General features: G+C 36.7%; 1 protein-coding gene across 1 annotated transcript in view; it reads right to left on the reverse strand.

The window, feature by feature from the left end:
- The window catches only part of STIM2 (stromal interaction molecule 2), a 63953-nt gene that overhangs the window by 26331 nt on the left and 15129 nt on the right, over positions 1–22493 (reverse strand). The window contains exon 2 of the mRNA XM_054294300.1: positions 1808–1938. Coding sequence (XP_054150275.1) covers positions 1808–1938 — 131 coding nt within the window. The remainder of the gene's footprint in view (positions 1–1807; positions 1939–22493) is intronic.

The raw sequence follows: 22493 nt of genomic DNA on the forward strand, positions 1-22493 counted from the left end.
ATAAGGAACTGCCTGAAGGGACACAGCTGTCAATCCTTCTCTGTCCAGGTGGAGGCCAGTGATCAGTGGTGCCCTTCAGGGCTCTCTCGTGGGACAGGGGTTCTTTGATACCTTCATCAACAACACAGACAGAGCACCTCAGCAAGTTTGCAGATGACATGAAACTGAACAGCACAGCTGAACTAGAAGAAGAAAGAGATCTCATCCAGAGGGATCTGGACAAACCTAAGGAGTGGGCCCATAAGAATCTCATGAAGTCCAAGGACAAGGTATTGTACCGGCATTGGAGCAATGCATGACATGAGCACAGACTGGGAGAAGTCATTGAGAGCAACTCTACCATGGACTTGGGGGTGCTGGTGGATGAAAAGCTGAACATGAGCCAACAGTGTGCACTCACAGGCCAAAAAGCTGCATCCTGGGCTACATTGAAAGAGGAGTGGCCAGCAGGTCGAGGGAAGTGATTCTGCCCCTCTGCTCTTCTGAGATCCCACCTGGAGTGCTGCCTCCAGCACAAGAAAGACACTGACCTGTTGGAACAAGTCTGGCCAGCAAAGATGATCAGAGCACTGGAGCACCTATCTTGAGACAGGCTGAGAGAGCTGGGCTGTTCAGCCTGCAGAAGGTTCCGGGAAGATCTTATTGCAACCTTCAGTACATATAGGAGGAGTATAAAATAGAGGGAGAACAGCTATTTAACCAGGCAGATAGCAACAGAACAAGGGTGAGTGGTTTTAAACTAAAACAGAAGAGATTTAGATGACATGTTAGGAACAAATTCTTTACTTAGAGGGTAAAGAGGCACTGGAACAGGCTGTGCATAGATGCTGTGATGACCCCATCCCTGGAAGAGTTCAGAGTCAGGCTGGATGGGGCCTGTTGATGCTGTTTGCACATAGGCACACAGAGAAGTAAGCAGCATCACATTAAATTTGACAATGATAATTCATAACTCATTCATGGAGAACAATCTTCCCCTAGATGTTATAAAAAAGGAAGACGAAACGGGGCTAGATTCTTCTCCCATTCATCTACATTAAGAATGTTTGTCAGAACCACATGACAATACCCTTATTTTTAGGGAATATCTTCACTCCCCTTGGTTGTCAAGCATGTGCCTAATAACGGCCAGAAAGCAAAATAAGCAAGCACAACAAACTACACAGACATTTCCATTCCTACCCAGTAATTCTGAGAATCCCAATGGTAAAGTTGAGTAAATGCAAGGGCAAGTCCTTTGCCAGGACCGCCAGGAGCCTACCTACCAAACTCATTCAAGCACAGTCACAAAAACTTCCTTAGGTTGTAGGACTTAATTTACCATTAGTAAGGACAATGTCCTTAATACTTGTCTGTAAAATGTAAACCAAACCAGAAATCTTTCTTCTAGACTGCTCTCTGTAATAGGTATTGGTTGATAACATGAAGTGCCTGCAACAGATCTAAGGTAAATAAGATAAGACAGTGATGCCTCAACCAAGAAAACTGAGTGAAGAAACTGCAACACCAAGCAATGGATCACACCACTGTCTTACTGTACCTTTGCCCACCTCTCACACCAATCACAAAAGTAGCACCTTTTATACATAGTCATGCAAAACTTTCCTTTAGGCTAGAACAATGGACAGTAATATCCCACTTCAGACAAATACAGAAATTACTTTCCTTCCATATGTGTCTGAGGAAAGGGCTGCATTAAGAAGAACAGCAACAACTACTCAAGTGCTGAAAGATAAAGAGCAGCTATACAAAACAAAAGGATAAAAAAGACTTCACGTGCATACAAGTAAAATTTTTTTACTCCTACCTCATCACTTTCATCTACCTCGATTCCACCATCTTTGTCATCATCCATCTGCTTATGGATCATGCGGAGCGCCTCCAGGCTGAACCGGTCCTCCTCAGTAAAGCATGGCGGGCTCAGTGAACTGCAGGGATCTAAAGTGAGGAGGACAAAAAAAAACAACACAACAGAAATGTTATTTACTTTAACTTCAGAATACAAAGCTTCCAAGCAAAAGAAAGGGTTTAAAATTCTGCATTGTGTATGTGTACTTCATTGCACATAATCACCAGGTCACAGATATCAAATTTAACTGTAAAATAGTAATTGTACCCAAAAAAAGTGAAAGGCTTGTGTGTGCAAATCAACTCTTTATTTATTCTGGAAGGAGTCCCAAAAAACAGACTGGAATAGTTTTGATTTCCATTTATTTCTTCCATCCCACTAACTTACTATCTCCATTTTTTCATTTATCATCCACATTTAGTTTATGTCAGTGCAGTGGCAAATAAAGCTACTGCATTTCCCACCCTCCTTCTGAAAGTCTAAACAAAACAAAGAACAGTGGGGGAAAAGAGAAGGAATTGTCATATCATACAATCATAGTCTCATAAACAGGTAACAAAGGAATGGCAATCACATTGCAGATCAAATTCTAAATAGGTGGTACTACCGAACACAAAATACTCAAGGACTGCAAGAGCAGAAAGCACACTGCAAAGAGAATTCAGCTGATAGTAGTACACGATGTATTAGTCCTGTACACTCTGATCACAAACTGCAGTCACTGTAGAGCAGGATTCCAAGTCAAAAATAGAATTCTTTCATTTGCATTCATTACTGAAGGCTCATGATTTGCACACATCTGATGGTTCAGCTTGCACCACATCAAACTGCTAAATCTGTGTTCTTTCCCTTCTACAAAGTACATGCCAAATGCTCCAAAATTCTACAACACATGATCAACCATCGCCACAGCAGCTTTACACAGACCTTGGCATTCACTAATAGCAGCTATTACATTAATTCTGATGTACTGAACACCAGCAAAGAACAGAAGGTGGAGAAGGATACAGAAATAGTTTTTTCAAAATTGAACTTAAATAAGGTAACAAATTCCCACTGTACTAGCCACTATAAAACTGCACTGACTAGCTCCATAAATTGTTACACTACACTTAAATCATATCAATGCAAGTAAAAATTGAGGGAGCATATAAGTAATTTTGCTCCTTCTAATCTATCAAAGAATTAAGCTTTCATGTAGCTACAGAATTTATTAAAAGGTTCACTTATATAAGTAAAGGAAGCACTTCTGGAAAAATAGAGGAATCAAATGTCTTCAGAAAAAAATAAATTATTTAGTTTATGATTTCATACCAGCTGGATTAGCATGATTCTGCTTTTCTTTCTAAAACAAATTTTAAAATAATTAAAAATCAAATTAAAGGAATGTATAAGGTTACAGAAGCAGGAAGTGCAAAGATAACAAGCATGACATAGCTGGATTCTCAGACACATAATTAACAGGACTGGCTTCCACAGCTAGACATGAGTCAATGCATTCCTACTTCATACTTCAGTTTTACTACACAGGAGTTAAAGGAAACCTGTTTTCTGTTCCCAGGCATCAATTAAAAAAACAAACAAACAAAACATAGCAGAAAAAACCTGAACACTTCACTGACACTGTCCAAGAACAGCGGTGTTGCTTTTAGAACTACTTCATGTATTTCTAAAAGCAACATTTAATACAAAGACAGATTTCTATATTTACTAGCTACTAAATTATTAAGTATTAATAAATATTTAATTAATAAAATACTTATTATTATTATTGATTACTAGATATTAAACGGGACCAATCACAAACAATATAATTTTCAGCTTTGGAATGCAACTGATATTATATGAAGGGGAAAGGGTTAATTTTAAAATCTATTTTAAAACTAAAAAAATCTATTTTAATTGTCCATTTTTTATTTATTACAAAAGGTTTAATTTGCACAATACTCGGCATTTAGATTTTTGCCTTGCAATGAAAAAATTACAATCATTTGAGGGAGTGAAGGACCTATTCCTGCAGCTACAGGGTGCTCCATGTAGAAAGGTTTCCCTTGCAATAACAATGAATCACCTCAAAGTTCTAATTATTAAGTTCTCACGGCCATGAACAAAAAATATTATTTTACTAAAATATAATCATATCAGAAGAAAAATCTCTGTATTGCAAGTTATGATCTATACTGTATCTTAAGTTAGAAGAAAGTATAGTTGTCAAAACATAAACAGATCCCTCAAACAAACCCAACTTGTTTAATTTGTACTTAATTCTATTCTAACATGGAATAAAATTTCAGATATAAGTGTTCACAGTTTGCAAGCACTCATTCAAATGTGGTTTTTTTCATTTTAATCAGCAGAGTTTTTCAAATCAAAACTGTTTTCTCAGAATACATTTTCTCACAACTGAGGCTGATCAGTCCCCTTAATCAGGGTACTTATCTTAAATATGCCTTTTTAGGACATTTAAGCATGAAGGCACTTTAAAGAGCTATGGCTTTTCTTGAGAGAAGTAAACAGGCTGCTTGTGCTTCAAATGTCCCATGTGCTGGCTCCAAGAACACTTGATCTCTCTCTTAAGAGCCGACAGAGTGCCAATTGCTCTTTTTGGGACTGAGAAAAAGAGCAGGACCACATGTCAACTCTAATAAAAATTAACCCACTCCGAAGAGAATCCAGATTTATTTTCAAGCTTATTTTCATGTGGTAAAATTAAACCTTTAGACTGACAGACCGACAACATTGGTCATCCCTTTCCTCAGAGAACAATCTCAAAACAAACTACAAAGCCACAACCTAAAGAATATATGAAAAGCATTTCACAAGCATACCTATGGAGCCCTACCAAATCCAAAAAACAGCTGATGGAAATTTAATCATCTGCAGTTCTGCAGAATATTTCTACAATGCAGCAGTTTGCCTCAGTTGCATGGCACAACCAATTCAAATTAATACTACATGGAGTGTGGTTAGTTACCTGGATGTCTGGGAAGTTTTTAAGACAAAAGCCAAGAGACAAAGCCTCAAGACACAGCAAACACCATAAATATAGCCCTGAAGCCCCACAACAAATCATAAGCCTAGTCGATAATTTTTCACTTTTAATTGACACTACTGAAGATGTTCTGGAATTCCAAACGTTCTCCTGGACCTCAAGGACAAGCCTGATTTAACGTCTAGACCGATTTCTCCATCCTAGTCTGGTGTGTTGTCATAAATGCACTTAGTCCAAAATCATCACCACAGGAAAGAACAGATGATAAATTCACTCAGGGAGTGAACCAACAGCATGGAATTTGAGCTTTCCTTTAAGGAAAAGCACAGAAGAATTACCAAAGGAAACAAAAGAGACAGGTGGGCAAGAGGCATAAAGGCACAGCAGATATCACTCCAGGCACAAGTTATTTTATACTTCAGTTTTCCATGTTGCTCAGAAGCAAGGAAGTTTCAGAAATACTGGTCATAATAAGGAAGGAATTTGTTCCTGAACTACTAAATGTCAGACTCGTGGCTCACAAAATTTGGCAGAGGATTTTGAAACAAACCTTCCTCCCGCCTTCAGGCAGTAAGTGCCTCCCAGCTCTAAGGCAAGAGGGGATGTCCTCACCAGTCCACAGGAGACTCCCACAGGAGACAGTCTGATAATGAACCAAGCACAGTTATCCAACCCAAGATAAAGAAAACTTTATAAGTAAAGGGAAAACAACACTTCACACCCTTTCACCCCACCCCTCCTTCCCCCCCACTTTAATCTTCTTCAGTGAGACTAAAATAAGGTGAGACTACAAAAAGAATTTCAGTTTGAAATTCCCCTCAACTTTAGATTCACAGCTCTCTATTCCATTTCCTAAAGACAACAGAGGTTAAACTTAAAATGTGACATTGTCAATACAAGCCAGTAAGGAAAATTAAATATCTCCTTATCCTCAAGCACTCATCTCAACAAAGCCCCTGAACTTTATTTAGGACTACACCATCAGAAGGGTTTCCAAAGCAAAAAGGTATATGCACCTCATAGCCTTTCATGCACCTTGCATTTGCTTCTCCCTAAACAGCTGCAAATGTTCCAGACTTCAGAATAAAAAAGACCAAGAGAGGGAACAAGCCTGCAGTTCTCTCACACACCTCCTTTTGCATACACACACTGGAGCACAACAGCTATGGCTGTGCCAAGCTGACAGAATGACTCCAACCAGGTGTCCACAGCTCCAGTCTGGAACTTTTCAATGTCTGAAAAAACCTTGTCAAGAATACAGGGACACACAGAAGTTTCATGATTTTTCACAGGTACCTGGAATCAGGTAGACACTTCCAAATCTAAAATTTAAATGCCTTTAAATTTTTCCATTAGTTCACTGAGAGCAATGTAGCAGTTGGGAGTTATTTCAAGAGCCTGACTACCACACATTGGTTTTGTTCTGTGAGGATGTTCAGCATTCACCAAGAAAGAAAAGCTTGTTTTTTATTATAACATATGGCAGTCCTATGGAAGCCTGCAGGGTTCCCATGCCTGTCTTTTGCTGATGAATTCAGAAGTGTACCATGCTGTTCCCAGTTTCTGATTCCTCATTCCTAAAAAGCCATATGGGATAAAGGGAAGCCTCACAGAAAAGGCAAGCACTATAAAGCATCAGCTTCCCAAGTACATACTCTCATCTTAAAATAACTGTGCTCCAGTATGCCATGACAGATATGGATTTCTTTGCATTTTCCAGACACAAAGGAGGTGTCCACAATATGTTCAACCCCCTGCCAAATGAATATTCACCTAACTGGGATTACTATTCCCTGACATTTCTGTTTGACATGTACGTTAATGTACTGCAGTTTCTTAATCAATTCAGTGACACCTTTCAAGGCAAAAAACCTTTACAAGAACAACAATTTTTGAAGACCTGAGTACAAATTGGAACATCAGATAGAACAGGGATTAATGAAAATACTGAAAAGCAAGTGTTTTTAAGAATTTTACCTGATGTTCAAAATAAATTTATTCACAGTAAAGGCAAACATGTTTTTATGTCAAATCCTTACATAATACATCCTGTCACTAAAATCTTCAAATGCTTGAGACAGCCTCAGAGTGAGCTTCTTTTAATCTTTCAATTAAAAGCTCCCAAAGCAAATCACTCCTACTCTTAATAATTAAACTCCTCCATATGGCAAGTAGGCTGAGCAGCATCTAACAGTTAACTTGACAAAAGTAATTTGTGACATTATTTTTCACTCTAATTATTTAAATAAAAGTTCATCATTGAAGCACATCTTTCCACTAAAAACATTAAAAAAAAAAAAAATTTTGACTACAAGTATAGAATACCTTATCTTCTAACCACAACAGTGATGCTATTTAAATGAGCTTCCTGAAGAGGAAAATGCTTATTGATGACAGCAGGGCAAGGGGAAGAGGTGCAACAGGAAAGGAAAATTGGAACATTGTTGTCCCCAAAGATTTTAAAAATGTTTCACATTGGGCTTTTCCATTGCTCTGTATGAGAAATTCAAGTGACTTTATAAACTCATGCAACAGCAGTAATTAAATTCATATATTAAACTTCTGACTGCTAATTCTGGTATCTGGAGTGCTTGCTTCTGAATACACATGGAATGTTTAGTGACTGGTGACACTGCAGTTTAACAGGAAAAAAAAATTCAACAAAAGCCCCTAACTACTTGCAGATAAGCTGCAAGAAAATTGCCATGATTGTTTCAAAATCCACTAAACACCTTCAGTAACAAAATGACATTTCAAACAGCCTTAAAATAAATCATTACAGTTTCAATACGTAACAAGCGATTTTCGCATGAGAGATTCAAATCTGATTTTGTCACTATCAAAAATTGTCCATTTATTCTGCTATTTCAGTATCTTCTCATATATACAGATCAATTAGATTCTTTCCCCCGCATAGAAACTTGATGAGGCAAGCAAGGCTTTGATTTTTTTCTTAAATCATCACTAGCTCATCTCTGCTCTCTCCACACCCACAAAAAAGCTGTCTAATTCTGAACTTCATTCTCTAGGCACTGGGAAAAAAAAAGAATATCAGTGAGATCAGTTTATTTAAAGTAGAAATTCAGTCAAATAATATTATTAACAAAATTGTTAAGGCAGGTTTGTTAAAGCTGTTCTAATCTTTCCAAGGTAAAATCTTCAAAAGAAGCAGCAAGCACTTAATTTTCTGATCGCTCATTAAGACATCAAAACATCACACACTATCTCAGAAAAATGTTTAAGAACTTCATACCCAGATAAACAGTAACTCAAAGGAAAATATATGACAGGAATTCCCTAGAGAATAAGATTTGATGGCAAATTAATTTTGCTTTAATGTAACTGCATTAAAAGCAACTATTCCAAATCAGCAATGCTTGTTTAAAAAGGAAGTTGCAAAAAGGGGGTTGAATATGTTAATCATGCCAAGGATCATTCTGTCAAGATGAAAATATCAGTATAAATACTTCATTTAGACTGATAGGAAATTAATTATTAAAATTACAGTGCTGCTCTGTCTGACTAAATAAAAATCAAGAAGATGAGTTCATGGCTTTTCCATCTCCTTCCCACACCCTCCCTGTGCAATTACACAGTTTGAAGGGAAAAGGAAGTTCGACAATTATTGTATACAATGGTCAAAGTAGACTGATTTAGAAGAGGAACTCCTGCCAACCCCAACAAAGCAGAACCAGAGGAAACTGGGAGATGCATCTTATGCAAGCCCCTAAAATCCTGTTTTTTCCTCCTTCTAACTTTACTCGTACTTCTATAATACCTACTATACAAACCTACAAACACATATGGATGGATATTCAGTGTAAAAAAAGATGCCAGATGTCTGATACTTGCTCTCAGCAACAGCAAAGTCTCTTTCACTTTACTTGTATTTATTAGTAAAAGACCAAGAAGGGAAATACTTAAAGTAGTTTAAAGATTTAAGTTTTCATGATTTGGTAGTAAAGACTCTTTAAATGCATCTTCAGAAATGTATGATGTACTCTGCACTGTAAAATTACAATTGTTCCAAGAAAAAAAAATTAATTACAGACTTTTAAATATGATGTGAATTCACCTGGAATAAACACATCCTTCACTCAAACACAATTTAAAAGGACAGTCTTATTTTCCTTATATGTTTAGAAGAAATGTGTTTAGAGAAAAAGGATTTTGTGAATTTTGAGTTAATTTGTCAATAGAATGTTCATCCATCTCATGAAAAAAATTACAGATTTGTATTCATATGTACTTGGTGACAAGGCATAACACACATCTAAGCACATATAACATCACACTTCTATGTTTTCATGTATTTTAGGTCTGATTAGTTCTTTACTGCTCTTTTCTAGCAGCAGGGAGCTGGAAAAGATGCAGTATATCCCTGATTATATACTTTAATCTGCCCAAGAATTTGTCAGCTCTTAAGAAGGAGCAGCAGCATAGCATTTAAGCCACTTTCTTAATTTGGTCAGGAAATGAGAAAAGTGATATACACAGGTGACCTTCAAATATCTGATAACATGCCCATGTGATTTCAAAAACAAATATGCTGGTAACCATTTTCTTACTAAAAAACTCATTTTCTTGCTCAGAATTCCATCCTTATTAATACATTAACCTGGAAGTCTGATCTCCAGATACCTGGTGAAAGCCTATAATCAATATTGAGTGTATTCATTTCAATTCAAGTATGGCTCAAGACCTAGAAGGAGCATGAACCACTAAATTCCTTTTTGGAAGACAGTGTCTGCAAAATATAGCAACTGTGATAATATGGTTGATATCAAGAAGTCACAGATTTTTTCATACTGAAAAGGTAGTTCACAGCTTCCAAGTGTGAAAAAGGTGAAGGGAGGGAAGCACTGGAGAAAAGGATTTTAGCACGTTATTTTTCTTTTTAAGCTTAATAAAAGGGTTAGAAAGTTTTACAGATGCGGGTTTAAAATTTAAAAAACATCTGATACTTTCAGACAAACAAATTGAAATTTTCTAAAGTTAGAGGAGTTTAATAAAGTCAAATTAATTATTTTCATATAAAATTAAATCTATAGGTATACATCTTTAAATTTAAAGTTTTAATCACGTCAGTGTTTCCTCTGATATATTTGTTTTCACATGTGATTCATAATCATATCCCATATCCATGAATCAGGCATGTAAGCATGACATTGCTGGCATTACTGAATTACTTCACTCTTCTACACCATTTGATCTAGTACTCATATTATTAACTGTTCCAACCAAGGAATCAAATTTAATCCTTTGTGAGCACCATCTGTAGCATCATCAGTTCCCTCACAGTTCCTGTAACAACATGTTGTCAAGATGTATTTATACTTTAAGAGATCATATCAAAATTATAGAACTGAAACCTATATTGAAAAGATGTAACACAGTATTTACTATAAAAGAATCTTAAAATAAAGACCTGGGCACTCTTTTTTTAATATATATAATCTGTTAGGATTTGAGTATTAAATTTGCCAGCCTATGTTTATACTTTCAGAAATACAAAGGCACTGAACGCATAGATTCACTTTATTTAATAACACCATAATGAAACACTTCCTTTTAGCTCCATTCAACAAACCAGCAATTTTAAGTATGTACAAATATAATTTTCTTTAAAGAGTCCTATTAGCCTCTGTGAAAATTTAGTAGTACAGATTGTTGGCTGGTTAAGGACTAGCCTACTTCCAGAAGCTTACGTGAACTGCTCTGCTGTTAGCACTCCAACTCCAGATTGCATAACTGGCAGTTTTGCTCCTACTAATATGCTGCTAAATATTTTTCTCATGATGAATTTCACCAAGTGATAAACCAGGCTGACAAATCTACTTATGGTGTCTCAGTTCACCTTGGCTTATTTGATGGAAATCAGATGTAAAGAGCCTTTAAAAAAACCCAATCCAATAAAGAAGAAAAAAAGAATTAAAAAATTAAATAGTCATTGATCTTGGGAGATACCATATCAGCATTATGCTTTTGCTCAAACCAAACACAACTAGTAAGACATACAATTATCAGGATGTTGGAATAAACCAGAGCTGCACATATCTTAGACACATCTTGGCTGATACCATTCTGGCAAATGTATTTCTGGGCCCAAAAAACCAGTAGGAAATGGTGTACTTTTCCAGTATGTATTCCACAGGTGTTAGAGTGGTGAATAAAATAGAAAGCAGTTCTTAGACAATGAGTACACACTGAGGATATACTCTGTGCACAAAGCCATGCAATGCAATCACTCAGAGTAGAAAAAGAGGAAACTCAGTAATTAAACAACTCCAAAACCTACAGTAAGTTCCATCATGTTAAATTTAGTTCAGACTGATTGTTTAACAAAAAGTTCATGCTACAAACACGTGGCTCTTGCTATCAAAAGGAGTTAGATAAAATTTGCACAGAAGTTTAAAGTAGTGCTATTCCACCTCTAGTCACTGCATACAGAACACCACAACAAGGGAAACTCTCCATTTGCTTGAACAGCACACCTTGTACAAACACCACTTGTACAGCTTCAAACACTGTCAGCTGCTCCCCAACAGCATGAGCATATTTGGGATGCAAGGAAGAGCCAAGAAAATAATTCCACATATGCTCTAAGGCAGAATAAGCCAAAGACTAATGCTAAAAGGATTTCTAATTGTTCCTGCCCCTGCTGTTCATTTCTGTCCCTGTACCATCTCTTTCCTGGTACCAACACAAGCACATTTGTACCATCCTGCTGCAGGAAGGTTCGGGAAACTGATCCTGTCTGAATCTGATCTCTGTGCACAAACACTTCTGACAGCAAAGGTGCAGGGGAGGAGGAGACCCTCGAGAGGCAGAGAGATGCCCTGCACAGCCCCAGCACTGGCACACCCCACGCTCCAGCTGAATCCGCCAGCAGCACGGCAGGAACCGAGCACTGAAAACACGGAATGGAACAACATCTACACTACTGGAGTGGAAAACTCCACCTCATAGTTTAGATCCTGGCTTTCACTACTAGGAGGTGCAGGACAAGGATGTGTCCTGGACAACTTGTTGCAATTAACAACTATCAAGTGTTTTTCAAGTGTATTTTGTAGCCTTACAAAACCTAAAACAGAACTTTGCTACACTACAGGAGGAGATGAAGTAATAGCGAACTCAAAAAGATCTCTCCACAACATCTCCCAGAACAGTTTCAAACACCAGCGCCAGCAAGCCAACAATTTGTCCTTTCTCCAAGCATGAGCCTAGGGAAGCCCCATCTCCAGGCACAGCCCACTCGGGCAGCAGCCAGTCCACATCACAAGCAGACACCACATCTCTACAAACACACATCAGCAAGCTCAAGGTGTGTGCTAAGTGCACATCTGCCCCAAACACTGCCCTAATTTATGCTGTGCCTTCATTTCAGCTCCAGTTTTTTTGACCCTTTTCCAAAACCCTGGCGCCAGAACATGCATTAACAACTAAACACACAAGGCTATAAAAAAGCAGCATAACAGAATCTGTCCCAAAGCTGACAAACGATGACACTTGGCTACACAAAGCCAAATGGGTTTGTTTTTGGGACTGTTTTGCTCTTTAGGGACTTTTAAAAATTTTTATTATTGGCAGATGAGACGACAGCTTTCTGAAGAGAAGAAACAGACATACTTAAGGAAAGCTCAAAGGAAAGAGAAAGAAAGTAAAAAGACATTTTATAATTTAAGACTGTGACAACTGAAGTTATAACCAATTGCAAAAGAATATTGATATAAGATCCTTAAAGGTAACCAATGACATTAGGTGATATATAATCTACTCTTCAGGCCTCATTTAAACCCCACTGTATGTTCCTGACACACACTGGAAAAAGTCAAGAAGAAATGAAGGGCAGTGTGCTTTTCCCAGACAATGACACTTTTACTTCTGAGATTCATTACACATACTTTATGGCATTTATACATATTATTTATTTAAACATAAAATTTAAGTGTATAGTTTTGTCACATAAGAATTCAAACACTAACACTGATTTGTGTCTATCATATTTGAAAATACTAATGCATGAAAAATAATATTCCAGGTTTTTCCAACTCTCTGGACACATACTGCAAATGGAGCTGTATCCCTTGCACTGCATTACTGAAGGTGCTGTTTGCTCTCCCCACCAGACAGCATCAGGAAAACAGGCACTGAGTCAAACTGCAACAGACAAGTGTTTCCACTACATTACCTCCTCTTAATGTATCAAGTATCAACACATACAGGCAGTCCATCATTTTCAATATCAAAAAGGAAGCAACTTCCTAGAGTTAAAAAACCCATTTGCCCTTCATTAAACATAAACAAAAACAAACCAGAACCATGAAAGATTAATTCTACTTCAATACATTCAATTAGACTCCATTTTCAAAAACCACAGGAAGCTCATTTCACAAGAAATGTGATTCTGCTTCCCATAGAAATACATGCAAATACAACATATAGAAAAAAAAACAATTTTAATAAATCAGAATTGTTTTCAAATATGCTGGGGTTTCTATCTTGTTTTTTTAGGTGTCCTATTGCTGGGCTATGGCTTTCACAGGCAATATGAAGTTGTTCATTCACATCTCTGAGAAACACATTTGGTAATACTATTCTGCCTTGTAATCTCACTTTGATTTAATCAAATGTAAGGAACATACATACTCCAGGCCTTATCTCTGTTCTCATGCCCTAAATGCAATACCCTAAAAGCTGACATCCAACAAAACAACTATTCCATGTCAGTCACATCTATCAACCAGCACCAATGTTTTAATATTTTCTATACCAACACAGTGACTTGTAGGCTGTAAATCTTCGCTTTAATTTTTTTTTTCTGTCTGTAACAATTTTTAAGTATTTTTTATGCCAAGTCATCTGCTGGGAGCAGGCAGACAGCGTTCTTCTGTTCTGTATTTCTAAAAAATACTGAGTACAACTGACATACAGCTGATACCAGAAAACAGGAGCATATTTATGCCTTACTGCTCATAACAAAATGCTAAATTCTCTATTTGCTCTACTAAACAAAAAAAATATAACACATATAAGGTAACACTTAGAAAAGTTTCCAGTTACTATGAAAACAAACAAACATAAAAAATCCTCTTCTGGCATTAAATATGTTTGCTGAAGTTCTCTTCATGCAAGTAAAATTTTACTACCAATATCAAACCAAGGCCATAACATTGCCTCTAAAATGTTTTTAGACTTACTCAGTTAACACTCTCAAAAAAAAAAAATCAACATTTTTCAAACTAGGAGAATATGCTCAGAAAAATTTCACTCCTATTCAAAAATTCTCTAGAGAAAACACACTGGAGACAAAAGAACAGCAGTACTTGCATACATGACAAAGATGAGGCTATCATGAAAAGAGAACTCAACTTTGAAAACCAAGGCTTTTATAGTTTACTTCAAGTGGCATCACTGTAAATTGGGAGCTTAGTACACTCACCATATTGTAAGCAGATGCAGGTTTTCTCACTTCCTTTACCTATGATAACATTACACACAGCCTACACCAGACTATGCTACTGACCCACTTTCCTACTAGCTTAGTAATCATCTGTTAAGTTCTCAATTTGTCCTTATTTTCTTCTTTAACATTTAAATGTGGTATTCTTAAGATTTGTTTAAAGGAGAAGGTGTCAAGGCATTAAAGGAAAAGTCTTCCATCCAGGCATGTCAGAAATTCAATTTGAAATCTTTCTTTTAAGCAAGTCTATAAATTTACTTCTCTTCAGTGTCTAGGAGCTGGCCAAATTATGTGTTCTTATGCAATGGTGACATTCCACAAGTTTGTCAAAGCACAAGTTTGACATTCAGTGATTCCTTTTCAATCAGCATCTATAATCTCTTTGCAAAGGCAGATCCCACAAAGACAACTGTGTCACCATCATTTCCTCCCCTACCCCCTGATATTGAGGCTCCAATTCACAAATGCAAATAAAAATGTCACCCTTATTTATGAAATCTTGTATCCTCACCCTATTTTCTCAGAATGCTCCTAGGAAGCACTCTGTACTAAGGAAGTTGCTGACACAGCACATTTACATCCCAAAGCATGAAGTAAATTAGAACAAGAAACAAGGTAAGGTGAAGAAACCCTTCGAAAGTCCTGATCAAATCCCAGAGAGGATTACCTGTGCACAAGTTCTGCTTCCTTTCAACATGTATCTTGTGTCAATAGTAAAGAATGTCTGTGTTCATTCATGCATACAAATAAACTTCTCCTAGTGGCAAAATCTGTATGTTTTTACCAGTTAGGACCAATACACTGAATATAATGAAGAGAAACGAGTTTCAGTGGAACTTAAGGCATGCTAAGAGAACAGGGTGCCAAGAATTGGTATGCCTGTAGAAACCCAGAGCTTGAGAACAGGGCAATAACCATCCAGAAGAAAGAATTCATCTTAACAAGAACAGGCATGTTCATTCCAGAATGAGGATCTCTGTAAAGCTACACTACGTTGTATACAATTGCTTTGTATCTTGCAGTTCCTAAAGAACTACTTTTTACACAAGGAGAAATTTGTATGCACTACCTTATAAAGGAAAAAAAACCCTAAAAATCTACCTGCATGGCCATGTGTAGCCCCAAATAAATGGCAACCCATACTTTTAAGTGAGATCTATTATAAAAGTGTACACATTTGTCCCACAGCTAGAGCAAAGAAACTCTCTGACACTGCCAGTCTTCTAGCAAAATTCCCCATTGTTTTGGTAAGAAACCTCACCTTTCCTTTCAGTGATTTAATAATAGAGACATCTGAGATTCTCTGGGGATTAATGCATTCAAAAAAGTTTTATATGGCTTTATGGCATTTACCAAGTTTTAAAACATCTTGTGAAGAATTAGCAATTTTCATGTGTGGAAGGAGAATGGAAGAAAAGACAGGCTTTTTTCAAAATGTTTTTACAAGCCAAAAAAGTAATTAATGAAAATGTGTTACATAAGTTACTGCACTACAACTGCAGTCATGATCAAAAATAAGATGCAAGATGCTGCTAGCTAAGTTGCAGTCAAAAGCAGAGGGAAGGGAAAGAGAAGAGTATGGAAATAACAGAAAAAGAGACAAAATAGTAAACCATCAATTTCATTGATCTGTTTCAGAGCAGCATAACAAAAGTATCTTACAAAAAACATTCAGTGTATTGCAAAAATTATTTGCAACCCTAGATAACCTTCAACTTTATCCATATTTTGGCTGGAAAGCTGTAGAAAATATTCCATATATGAAGTGAAATTAATATGCAGAATTAATGCAACCAATAACACCCTGAAAAACCCAAATCCATCCCAATAGAGTTCAGTTCTTAAATTCAAAGAAGTTCTACCTTAATATGAAAAATACTGAGTTCAGAGCTCATTTGTTTGTAGCTACCTACAGCAACACCTAACAGAAGGTGCAAACCCTGAAGCAAATTCAGGACTTACACAGAATGCCCAAAAGAATTCCAACCTTTTCTGAACAGCATCAGCTGTTCCATGGAACTGCATACTGAGCTGGGGAATTGCCTCAAGGTAGGATAGAATGCAATCCATCAATCAAAACCTTGTCTCTCACACCTGCCAGGAGTAGCTTACCTAGTAAGCAGAGTAAAATTATTAACATGCTTAAGTAACAGTACTTAATCAGTCTCAAGTAACAAACAGAGAGAAATCAATGCAACAAACATCGCTTAAGTTTACTAAATGTACTGGTGTAAACAATTGCAAGATTCATTGGCTTTTAAATCTGCAGGTTTTGAGAATATAGAAGTCAGAAGACAATATAAATTATGACAGCAAAATTTAATCTCTGTACTAACAGCTTCTCTGTTCTTTTTTTTTCCCCAAGAACTGTAATTATTTCAACAGAAAAACAAAAACAAACTTACATTTTGGGTACAACAAGTAAGTTACAACGAACAAACTTAAACACTTGTATTCTTTAAATTCCCTTGTTTGAGACAAGACCACATGGTTAATGATTTACTGATCCCTTACAAAGGTTTACGTGTTGTAGTAAAACCTGATTAATAGAATTCTTTTAGCTTGGCAATTGAAATAAATATTACACGACTATTAAAAGCCAAAGACACAGCTGCAAGAGCACTAGACTGAGGCAAAAATTAAGTATATGCTAGTCCAAGTACAGATAACCAAAAATTTACAGAAACCATCAAACAAGTGAAAACATAAAACCCCACAACTTTAATTTAAAAAGTTGAGAGCTGAGTACAATTTTTCAAATTGCAACAAAATTTTGCAAATACATGCAGAGGTAATACAAAAATGTACTTTACTAAAAATGCAACCTATGATGCTACTAAAGCATTGCCTGTAAATTAATCATTCCTTTTGCCATCATTTGTGTGCGCCCTGCCAGGCCAAACAAGAATAGGTGATTCCACAAAGGCAGACCAATGAGGTGACAAATGAAATAACTAGCTCCATAACATGAATTTTCACAGCTTTTTATGCTAAAAGTTAGTATTCCTTTATTCTAAAAACTAGTAACAACTAATTTCTAATTCCTGCCTACTCGCTAGCACATACAACTTCATATACCCTTTAAAAAAATCTCCTTTAATAAACACAAGCACATGCTCTTTTTACCTGAAAGGGCTTTCTACCTGCAGACCTATGTGAAATCGCTTCAAAAAAGAGAGCAAGAGGGTAAGGACTCCATAAAAGGAGATATTTTATATGCTTTAACATCCACTTGCACTTTTCAAATTAGATCAGCATTTATTAGAATTGTATACTTCTATACATGCATAAAAAAAAGTACACACATGAGCACAAATAAGATCTCATAAATAAAAGATATTTGAGGAAACAAAACACAAGCAACTACAGAAAATTAAAATGAAGACAAGTAGGATTTTAGCCCCATTTTTCACACAGACATCTTGATACAAATGGGATCGGAAGATTTATATGTTCTCACAATATTTTATTTTTATTCCCATATGTATTGCTACATAATAAACCACATCAATATATGCCAAGTTCATACAACAATACCTGAGCACAGGCCCATTGACCTACATATGAAAAACACCTGCAGTAGCCTAGGAAGACCCAGAAGGGAGGAGGAGCTGTTGAGGACAGTTTTCTACCTTGTTGAAAATAAGCCAGATGGCAACTTAGAGCAAACTTGGGCAACAGTTTCATGGTACATTTATCCTTCAAAAAACGTTAGAATTTGTTCAGTGATCCCTATCATCTTGATCCAAACCTAAGAGTGCATCTGCATGCTGCTCTGCCTGCACACTGTACACGAGTCTGATTAATCTGTTTCTGCAGTGTAGCAAATTACCCACCCACATGAAGATGTGGCTGATAGAAGCCACACCTCAGAGAGGCTTCAAGCAGCAACAAGGAAATCAGGTCAAACATACACCCATGTCTGCTGCCTTGTGTCTGCCTGTCACCTCTGAGCCTCCAAAGTAACTCAACAATCTCTCTTCTCTCCTCAGGAGCATCGTCCCAACTCCGACCAGAGCTGCCCTGCCCAGCTTGCACAAGCACAAAGCACCAGAACAAACTGCAGCACAAGCTGAAGCTGCAGCCTTTGGTGCCTCATTAACTAATCAGGAAGACAACAGAAAGATGATTTCATAAGTCAGTTTTGAGTTCTTCTGTATGGGTGCAAATATTTAACTCAGCTTGCACATGCCTCAAGCAGGACTGACAAAGTGAACATAATCACCAGTCTGTGGTCTTGCACACTCAGTTCACCCCTTCTGTTAGGGGACAATAGAGAGACAAGAAATGTGTTGAAACTACAGGAAATAGTATCCCCACAATTCCATATTCAACTGGAGATACAGTAACTCACTAGAATCTAAGCAACGTTACCGAAGGTTTGTGCATAAATATGCCTAATGCATAAATAAAATGTTTCTTCTTAATAAGAGTTACCCCCCCAAAAAATGTGATACCATTCATCATTTGATATGTGAAATGTTTTAGCAGAAATCAGGAAAATTTTGCCTTGTTTGGATCCACAGGAATGCTTGGTCACACAGAGCCAACAGATTCCTGACACAACGTCCTCCAATTGTTTGCTATTTAACATCACGTGTTCACCAAAGATGAGACAATTACCCCTCCCCATAAGGGGCCTTTTTAACTCAGCCTACCAGAGCACATTGGGTTTTCTCTTCCCTCATCAATACAATATTTCATAAATATGTTCCAGGAGAGAAACAGCTGCATTCAATTCTGTCTGAAAAATACTGACTTTGTTTCTTGAAGATCTTTGTTTCTTAAAGCTAGTATTTTACCTGTAGACAAACTCAACAGCAGTAGATCATACAAAATCCTTTTCATAAGCTCTTGTACTCAACAGAAGAGACATGTAAAACCAAACAAAAGACAGTCTTCAGAGACAGGATACAAATGCATCAGAGAAATATTGAACACAATGTATGAAGCACTTCTTTTGTACTCAGAGGCTTATAACCACTTTATGCCTGAAACAAACACTGACTTCCTTTTTTCCTGCTGGAGAGCTGCAAGTTCAGTTGCAGAAATGACAGCGAGCATAACAATCTTCTTCCTTCCTACTGAATTTTGCTGTTGGCAAAGGAAAACATGTTAGCAGAAAGCACCACCTATGACAATCTGCAGAGAAATTCAGGTCTGAGCTGCAGAGGGAGACGTGGAGGGGAAGAGGCAGAGCAGCTGACCATTGCTGACTGGCACACTAAGTCACCTGAGGTAATTAAACATACTGGAATGCTTTTGAGAACTTCTTACCAGAAAGATTGCTAATTGGTGTTAACTCCATTAAATTGTTTGCTTAATAAGCAGCTATTAAAAGTTGCTAAACAGAGAAAAGCAGAGGTAATTAAACCTTCTTTGCTTGAGTACTGCATACTGCTCTGCTCATCTCATCTCTAAACAGAATCAGCATAATTTCAAAGAAAGAAAGGGGAAGTCTTCATAAGCAAAAAAAAAGAAAAAAAAGTCTTCATAAGCAAAAAAAAAAAAAAAAAGAAAACAAAGTGAAGAAAAACAAACCAAAAGCATACAAAGGATAACAAAGTGAAAGGAAACAAACCAAAAGCATACAACAGAAAATAAAGAAGAGTTATTCTCCAATTGACAGCATTTTGAAAAGCTACTAGCTAAATAAAGATACAAACTAGATACAAACTGTCTTTATAGAAATGCCTTAATACATAGTTACGATTATGAATTCTATTGATCATCATGTCCAAGACACCAATTTTCTTCCAAATGAGATCTACATGATGGAACATAAAGCCATGTTTATACTGGTTAAGATAAAAATCAAGCAGTCTGGAATGTATCTTCACAGTTCAGGACACAAGGCAATTAGTAATTGTTTTTTGTTAGGAAGAATTATATTAAATTGCTGTGCACTAGACTTCTTGCAATACCCTTTCTCAAGCCCCAGGCAGATGGTTATTTCAAGATATTAGATAAGCTATTTATTTTCTGAATTTGTAAGGTAATGACTAGGCTGTTAAACAAGATTTTAATCAGTTACTCATGGACCAGTGCAGGAGGGAAATCACACAATAACATGCCTAAAATCCTATTTGTGAATAGCATCAGTTTTTGTCTGACAGAGCAGTCTCTGGAAAAAATACAACTCCCTAAAGAGCCACTGTGGATTTCTACATAACAGCAGCATGGATAATAAACATGGCTTTTTGCTTACAAAAGCACACACCAATGTTTTAGTTAGAGTTTATCCCACAGGAATTGAATTCTCTGTCGTATCAGGAAGTGAAATTTTAGCAATATGCTTCTGAATAAGAGATGAAAGTGATAGATGCTCAGCAGAAATGCAAGTTAATTCTTCTATGAAAGCAGTAAAAATAGTGCCCAAGACCACTTTGTTCTGAATCCAGTATTTTGACAGTCTGTGAAGATCTATAGTTACATCCAAAATTTGATTCCATTAATTAATTTCTTTAAAATGGGTTAGGAGAAGAATATGATACATGCATTCTCCTTGTCTGTTATCCAAGTCTGTGGAAGAAAACAAATAATTGTAAGTAAGGCTAAATTATGTACAACAAAGTGAAAAACCTCTGGGATTTGTTGCGGCATATTTTCAGTACTACTGACTTTTGGACAATCTGTTCTCATGCGTACACTAAAACAAATTCTGCTAAACCAAGTTTTTTAAAAAAGTAAACCTACTCCAAACACAAAGGTGCTTTGTCAGTGAATTAGCTAAGAACTTCCAGGCACGTAACAAAAGTATGCAAGAATATGCCGTGAGTGGAATAAAAAATACACAATGTAACCTGTCAGGCACCCTCAGAGTGGAAAATTTCAAAATCACCATATTTCTCCTATAAAAATAAACAACATAATTAAAGATGTTTCTTAATTTAGCATGTCTGTTCTGCTTTGTAATTGTTTCTTCTACAGTTATAAAATTTATACAGCTAAAAAGTATTGTTTACTTACATGAACAAATACAACAAAAGAATGGGAGCCAAGGAATAATCCAAAGCAACATTTCACAGCTTCCTGACTTGTTTACTGTGTATGCAAGCCCTCAACCCTACACAAAACCAATCTGTCACCTCTATGTCTTTAGGATAGTATGCCATTAATGGCCAGAGGTTTCTTTCCTAAAAAAATGCAAAAATAACTCAAATTTTTTTACAATGGAACAGCATGGGCAATCTTTGCTACCCTCCTGTTACAGAGTTTTCCCAACCCACCCTCACTCCACTGGCAGCTTTTACTGATTTGCTCTGCCCGTGTTCAGTCAGTCTCTGTCTCCTGTTGAACATTCATTAGGCCAGACTGGCACCCTCTCCTCAGTTACTCTGTTCTTTCTACAACCTGGCCAGGCACCAGTGACAGCAATTTGGGACATCACATACTGCAGCAAGCAGGAGCATGGAGAGAATGGAAGAGTGAAAACTTTGACATAACTTTTGCTGAAAGCTGACTATGACACTTTTGATCATGGAGTATTTCGTATCTATGGAACATTCAGTTATTTACTAGCATCACTATACACAAGCAAGGTCCCAGTTCAGGGATATTACACTGTCACACTGCATAAAACAGTCTTTTTGCATATATTCAATGATACAGGCATTCAATAATTGGGCAGAAATTACAAAAAGTTAAAATAAATTCAGACAGTAATACAGCCTTAACTAATCTAAATGGCCGTGCATCATCTTTATTAAGAACAGATTTCTCAAGTACTCACCCTCACATCATTTATCTTCTATCTGAACCAAACTACTTTCTGAACAATATAAAAGGAAAATCTGCACAGAAATCTACTTCTGGAATTTTTTTTACCCATTGCTTAGCAAGTTCCATTGGACATTTAACTGAGGAAAAGACCAAAAGTGAAGGTAATGTTAGACAGGCATCCAAAGCCAGAGTCTTCCCCAAACAAAACCAAAAAATTTTAAAAATTACATGACAAAGTAAGTAATTCTATATTAGAAAAATCATTACTTCTAAAAATATTTAGTTATTAAAAGATTTGCATATAAAGAGATCCCCGGAAGATTTCTAGAAGCCCTAATTACATGAAACACATTTGCTGTGCTCAGAATTACAGTGCAGAACTTAGGAATAAATGTTCATCTATTACAACTTGCATTAATCAGAGATAACAGACAGGAGTTCCTGCAGATTCCAACGTTAGTCCACAA

This window comes from Melozone crissalis, unplaced genomic scaffold (genome assembly GCF_028551555.1).
Source record: "Melozone crissalis strain CALT ecotype California unplaced genomic scaffold, PUWL_Pcris_2 ptg000006l_1, whole genome shotgun sequence".
Lineage (NCBI taxonomy): Eukaryota > Metazoa > Chordata > Aves > Passeriformes > Passerellidae > Melozone > Melozone crissalis.